The sequence below is a fragment of the Impatiens glandulifera genome, unplaced genomic scaffold (genome assembly GCF_907164915.1).
Source record: "Impatiens glandulifera unplaced genomic scaffold, dImpGla2.1, whole genome shotgun sequence".
Taxonomy (NCBI): Eukaryota; Viridiplantae; Streptophyta; class Magnoliopsida; order Ericales; family Balsaminaceae; genus Impatiens; species Impatiens glandulifera.
Genome location: NW_025919411.1, coordinates 526 through 7,851, shown reverse-complemented (window position 1 = coordinate 7,851; position 7,326 = coordinate 526). Strand labels below are relative to the sequence as shown.

Genomic DNA, 7,326 nt, shown 5'->3' with positions numbered 1-7,326 from the left:
CCTCCTACAAGATTTGTTAGAGAATTCTTTCAAAGAGAAGTATTTTGTTGAGGATTGTAAATAATATTTTGTTTATAATTATAAATTTTATTTTGTAATTACACGTCTGTCTAGTTATAAAAAAAATTATGGTTTGAATGATGGAATAAAATTAAACAAAAAATAAATTTACAAGGAACTTCATCAAACAAGTAAATTAGTATACACAACAAATTTCAAAAAAAAGATATAAGGACAAGAAGCATTATACTAAGTTTGTTGTTTCTAATATTTTTAAAATAATTATATTCATGTATGTTGTGTAATTGTGAATTTATTAAATATTTGGTACATTTTGATATTTAAAAAACTATATAATAGATAATATATTATAATAATGTATTTCAGGAAGGTGGTTCAATTAATACTTTTAAGGAAATGTATATTTGTATTATTTGGAATTCCTTATTTTTATAAAAAAAATTAGCAAGAATATTATTTGATTAGAATAGATATTATATATATATATATATATATATATATATATATATATATATATATATATATATATATATATATATATATTATATATATATATATATATATATATATATATATATATATATATATATATATCGAAATAACAAATTAGGGCTCTTATTGGGGTCAATCCCAATTTGGGACATCTTTTTTTAACTTCACAATGTGTGACTCCTTGTTAAAGTCAATTGTAATTTGGGATATATTTTTTTTAGAATTTTACAATTTGGGACTCCTTATTGATGCCATTGTAATTTAGGACCTCTTCTTTCGAATATCACAATATAGGGCTCCGAATCGTTAGGTTTGTACAAAATGAAATTTTGTCCAAAAATGTATTACGTGGACTTTAGAATTAAAAAATTAACAATTATATTTACTTTTAAATGTAACTTTTTTTATGAAATAAATGTCAATTCGTTAAAAATAAAAAATAAATTAGAAAACCCTATATCCATTCCAACCTAAATTATACTCCATCCCTTTCACCATAGTTTGACTCACTTACCATTCACCTCACAACGCTCGACTACCCTCATTCTACCTTTACTCTCCTCTTCACATCGCGATAAATGAAGGTTAGTCGAGGTTTAATTAGAACATTTATAATTATGTGTCACTATTAAAATTTTAATTATAAAGATCACATAATACATTTTTTTTTGACAGAAGTCCATATCTATTAAGTCAAAACCTAATTTTGTACAAACCTGACAATGCGGAACCTCAAATTATGAGACTCGGAAAAAGATGTCTCAAATTACAATTGGTCCTAATAAGGAGCCATAAAATGTTCAAAAGAAGAGATCTCAAATTACAATTGAGATCCAATATTAAGCCTCAAATTGTATGATTCAAAACAAGATGTTTCAAATTATAATTAACTCCAAATAAGAAGGTTTCATTTATTATTATTATTATTATTATTATTATTATTATTATTATTATTATTATTATTATTATTATTATTATATATATGGTACAGTTAATGATTATATTATATTAAAAATCAAAGAATAGAAAAAAGGAACTCATCATAATATTATATTTTATATTTGACTTATTATATATATATATATATGACAACGTTAATGATTATAATATATTAAAAATCAAAGAATAAAAAAATGAACTCATCTTAATATTATATTTTATATTTCACTGATTTTGTTGTGCAATTTTTAGACTATAAATATGTATTTGTAGTGAAAAAAATTAAATTAGTACGGTATAATTTTTCTATTTTGTTCTCAAACTCAGCTATCATCATAAAAAGATGCTAGTGAATGAATCTGTTCCGAATCGTGCTCCTTTAATGATTAATACTAAGCAAGATCTTGGTCATAGAGATAAACTTCATAAATGGTACTATATTTATTATATTTCACTTTGTTATTAATATAAATTTATATTATAGTGTACAATTATATATAGTTTGTATTTGGTAAGGATAATTCTTAATTGTGATTTAATATAATAATTATTTGATTCATTTGATGAACAAATTGTCCTGATCCTGTTTGTCCTATTCATGACTGTTGTATTTATTGGTTTAGGGTTTTAGGGTTTTAGGGTGAACATCACGCGCTCACCTAAATGAATGGGTAGAAACTCTAAAAGAAAGAAACGGGTAGAAATATAGGATCTTGCTCCCACCTTTTAACCTAGCCATTAACATATTTTCTCTCCGCGACCTTTCAAAATTTCCGTTTACTGTTTACAAAAAGAGATCGAGCAAGCTCGGCCATGGCAGATGCTCGCAATGAAGTAATCTATGTTCTATTACAACCAGGTGAGTTCTGCTTCTTAGTCGGTCACTGATTTTCCTTTCGATCTGATCGATTGTTAAACGAAATCCCCGAACACCACCTATTTTACCTGACGGATTGCGACTCTTCATCATGCAATGAAGTAATCTCTGTTCTATTACAACCAGGTGAGTTCTACTTCTTCGTCGGTCATTGATTTTCCTTTCGATTTGATCGATTGTTAAACGATATCCCCGAACACCGCCTGTTTTAATTGACGATTGCGACTCTTCATCATCGGTCATCGATGAAAGGGAAAGGAACGTCTCTGCGATGTGGCTTCTTCGTCGGTCATCTATTTGTGTATATGAAATTTGTGTTTTAATTATTTTACCATTTTTGTTGCAGTTATACGGTCGTTGAAGGTCCTTCTTTTCCCCCAGCCTTGGTCCCCAGGGGACACTCCAAGATGGTCTAGAGTATTGGCTAGGGTTCTACCAAAGCCTTCGTCCTACTCAGATGGGGCTATCGCTTAATATCGGTTTGTAGTCTATCTAAATGTCTTCAATTCTTTTTACATCTATAAGAATCTTCACAGCAATAGCCATGGTGAAGGGGCGTCAAGGAGAAACTATCAGGTAGAAATCTCTTGCAATTTCCATTTCTCTGTCTGTGTTTAAGATGTGGATTTCCTCACACTGATTTCGTTTTAAGGTTTATGTGCGAGGCACGATTTTAGGATACAAAAGGTACGACTGATTATCCTCTCTCTTTTAGAAATCGTAATATCCTTAAGTTGAATGTATTCATGACTATTGTATTTATTTGTTTAGGGTTTTAGGGTTTAGGGTTTTAGGGTGAACATCATGCGCTCACCTAAATGAATGGGTAGAAACTCTAAAAGAAAGAAACGGGTAGAAATATAGGATCTTGCTCCCACCTTTTATCCTAGCCATTAACATATTCTCTCTCCACGACCTTTCAAAATTTCTGTTTATTGTTTACAAAAAGAGATCGAGCAAGCTCGGCCATGGCAGATGCTCGCAATGAAGTAATCTCTGTTCTATTACAACCAGGTGAGTTCTGCTTCTTCGTCGGTCACTGATTTTCCTTTCGATCTGATCGATTGTTAAACGATATCCCCGAACACCACCTGTTTTACCTGAAGGATTGCGACTCTTCATCATGCAATGAAGTAATCTCTGTTCTATTACAACCAGGCGAGTTCTGCTTCTTCGTCGGTCATTGATTTTCCTTTCGATTTGATCGATTGTTAAACGATATCCCCGAACACCGCCTGTTTTACCTGACGATTGCGACTCTTCATCATCGGTCATCGATGAAAGGGAAAGGAATGTCTCTACGATGTGGCTTCTTCGACGGTCATCTATTTGTTTATATGAAATTTGTGTTTTTATTATTTTACCATTTTTGTAGTAGTAATACGGTCGTTGAAGGTCCTTCTTTTCCCCCAGCCTTGGTCCCTAGGGGACACTCCAAGATGGTCTAGAGTATTGGCTAGGGTTCTACCAAAGCCTTCGTCCTACTCAGATGGGGCTATCGCTTAATATCGGTTTGTAGTCTATCTACATGTCTTCAATTCTTTTTACATCTATAAGAATCTTCACAGCAATAACCATGGTGAAGGGGCGTCAAGGAGAAACTATCAGGTAGAAATCTCTTGCCATTTCCATTTCTCTGTCTGTGTTTAAGATGTGGATTTCCTCACACTGATTTCATTTTAGGGTTTATGTGCGAGGCACGATTTTAGGATACAAAATGTACGACTGATTATCCTCTCTCTTTTAGAAATTGTAATATCCTTAAGTTGAATGTATTCATGACTGTTGTATTTATTGGTTTAGGGTTTTGGGGTTTTAGGGTGAACATCACACGCTCACCTAAATGAATGGGTAGAAACTCTAAAAGAAAGAAACGGGTAGAAATATAGGATCTTGCTCCCACCTTTTAACCTATCCATTAACATATTCTCTCTCCGCGACCTTTCAAAATTTCCGTTTACTGTTTACAAAAAGAGATCGAGCAAGCTCGGCCATGGCAGATGCACACAATGAAGTAATCTCTGTTCTATTACAACCAGGTGAGTTCTGCTTCTTCGTCGGTCACTGATTTTCCTTTCGATCTGATCGATTGTTAAACGATATCCCCGAACACCGCCTGTTTTACCTAACGGATTGTGACTCTTCATCATGCAATGAAGTAATCTCTATTCTATTACAACCAGGTGAGTTCTGCTTCTTCGTCGGTCACTGATTTTCCTTTTGATCTGATCGATTGTTAAACGATATCCCGAACACCGCCTGTTTTACCTGACGATTGCGACTCTTCATCATCGGTCATCGATGAAAGGGAAAGGAACGTCTCTGCGATGTGGCTTCTTCGTCGGTCATCTATTTGTGTATATGAAATTTGTGTTTTTATTATTTTACCATTTTTTTTGCAGTTATACGGTCGTTGGAAGGTCCTTCTTTTCCCCCAGCCTTGGTCCCTAGGGGACACTCCAAGATGGTCTAGAGTATTGGCTAGGGTTCTACCAAAGCCTTCGTCCTACTCAGATGGGGCTATCGCTTAATATCGGTTTGTAGTCTATCTACATGTCTTCAATTCTTTTTACATCTATAAGAATCTTCACAGCAATAGCCATGGTGAAGGGGCGTCAAAGAGAAACTATCAGGTAGAAATCTCTTGCAATTTCCATTTCTCTGTCTGTGTTTAAGATGTGGATTTCCTCACACTGATTTCATTTTAGGGTTTATGTGCGAGGCACGATTTTAGGATACAAAAGGTACGACTGATTATCCTCTCTCTTTTAGAAATCGTAATATCCTTAAGTTGAATGTATTCATGACTGTTGTATTTATTGGTTTAGGGTTTTAGGGTTTTGGGTTTTAGGTTGAACATCACGCGCTCACCTAAATGAATGGGTAGAAACTCTAAAAGAAAGAAACGGGTGGAAATATAGGATCTTGCTCCCACCTTTTAACCTAGCCATTAACATATTCTCTCTCCGCGACCTTTCAAAATTTCCGTTTACTGTTTACAAAAGAGATCGAGCAAGCTCGGCCATGGCAGATGCTCGCAATGAAGTAATCTCTGTTCTATTACAACTAGGTGTTTTCTAATTCTTCGTCGATCACTGATTTTCCTTTCAATCTGATCGATTGTTAAACGATATCCCTAACACCGCCTGTTTTACCTGACGGATTGCGACTCTTCATCATGCAATGAAGTAATCTCTGTTCTATTACAACCAGGTGAGTTCTGCTTCTTCGTCGGTACTGACTTTCCTTTTGATTTGATCGATTGTTAAACGATATCCCCGAACACCGCCTGTTTTACCTGACGATTGCGACTCTTCATCATCGGTCATCGATGAAAGGGAAAGGAACGTCTCTACGATGTGGCTTCTTCGTCGGTCATCTATTTGTGTATATGAAATTTGTGTTTTTATTATTTTATCAATTTTGTTGCAGTTATACGGTCGTTGGAAGGTCCTTCTTTTCCCCCAGCCTTGGTCTCTAGGGGACACTCCAAGATGGTCTAGAGTATTGGCTAGGGTTCTTACCAAAGCCTTCGTCCTACTCAGATGGGGCTATCGCTTAATATCAGTTTGTAGTCTATCTACATGTCTTCAATTATTTTTGCATCTATAAGAATCTTCACAGCAATAGCCATGGTGAAGGGGCGTCAAGGAGAAACTATCAGTTAGAAATCTCTTGCAATTTCCATTTCTCTGTCTGTGTTTAAGATGTGGATTTCCTCACACTGATTTAGTGTTAGGGTTTATGTGCGAGGCACAATTTTAGGATACAAAAGGTACGACTGATTATCCTCTCTCTTTTAGAAATCGTAATATCCTTAAGTTGAATGTATTCATGACTGTTGTATTTATTGGTTTTAGATCGAAGTCAAATCAGTATCCGAGCACTTCATTGTTACAGATCGATGGAGTTAACACAAAAGAGGAAGTTACATGGTACCAAGGGAAACACATTGCCTATATATACAAGGCCAAGGTGAAGAAGAACGGATCACACTACCGTTGTATTTGGGGGAAGGTCTCACTTCCTCATGGTAACAGTGGAGTTGTTCGAGCTAATTTCAAGTTTAACCTTCCTTCCAAATCTATGGTAATTACAATTCCGTATCTTTTAGATCATATTGTAATGGTATCGTTATGGTTTACTTATTTGTATTCTTTCTATTATTAGGGGATAGAGTGAGGATTTTCATGTACCCAAGCAATATCTGAGGTGAGTTATCTGTTTAATATGGTTGTTTTTCAATAATATGCATTGCTTCTTGGTGAAAAAACTACTTAGTATTAGTTTTTGTTGAATGGTTCTTAAAAACTGACCCTATCTGGTTCTGTGTTTTTTAGCTTTGTTAAGTCTCTCTGAACTTTCTAAAATATTGTTAATTAGAAATTGACAGTTAACCTAGATCAATTACCAAATAATACCATGAATTGAATGATGAACAATAGAACTAGAATGAGAACGACGGGAATATTACCTTGAATTGAATGGTGAACAATAGAACTAGAATGAGAATGAAGGACGAAGATAAGAACTCTTAACAATCTAGGAGCATTTGAGAATTATTATTGGGAGAGGAAGGAAACACTACAAGAGTTTTCTACCAATTCATTTCATAACAACAACTAATCTTTATACTATTCTATCTGTAATCGCCACTAACAGCTACTCAAACCAAGGACATTAGCCCTAATTCTTCTCCATCGTAACACTTCCCTACTCCATAATAATTTTTGTTTTTCAAACATTGAGTCATCAGATAGAATGTAAATATAGTTTTAAACATTTAAACTTAAGAAGCAATTCACATTTAATACTTAAAATGCAATTCACATTTAATTACTTAAGCCTTATATTAGGCTATGAGTTCCTCATTTTGTTCTTTCATGCTTTATTTTGACTTTTCGATCTTCAAAGTTCTTTATTGAGGTTGTCTTTTTCATTTTTCCTAGAGGATTTCCTGAAAAATAATTATTTGAGTTTATTTTTTTTTAATCAAG

The 7,326-nt window shown here is 33.9% G+C and overlaps 1 protein-coding gene across 1 annotated transcript; it reads left to right on the top strand.

Moving 5' to 3' along the window:
• The first annotated feature begins 3,905 nt into the window (after positions 1 to 3,905).
• On the top strand, positions 3,906 to 6,661 carry LOC124917892 (60S ribosomal protein L35a-3-like). The gene is made up of 4 exons (XM_047458161.1): positions 3,906 to 3,937; positions 5,038 to 5,073; positions 6,190 to 6,418; positions 6,499 to 6,661. Exons 1-4 carry the CDS (start codon positions 3,906 to 3,908, stop codon positions 6,538 to 6,540), a joined length of 339 nt encoding a protein of 112 aa, XP_047314117.1. The 3' UTR covers positions 6,541 to 6,661.
• Positions 6,662 to 7,326: the final 665 nt, after the last annotated feature.

Excerpts from the sequence above, each read along its gene's own strand:
- LOC124917892 (XM_047458161.1), top strand. The coding sequence starts at position 3,906 with ATGGTGAAGGGGCGTCAAGGAGAAACTATCAG. Across the intron at positions 5,074-6,189 it reads ACGATTTTAGGATACAAAAG|ATCGAAGTCAAATCAGTATC; the intron begins GTACGACTGATT and ends TATTGGTTTTAG. Across the intron at positions 6,419-6,498 it reads ACCTTCCTTCCAAATCTATG|GGGGATAGAGTGAGGATTTT; the intron begins GTAATTACAATT and ends TTTCTATTATTA.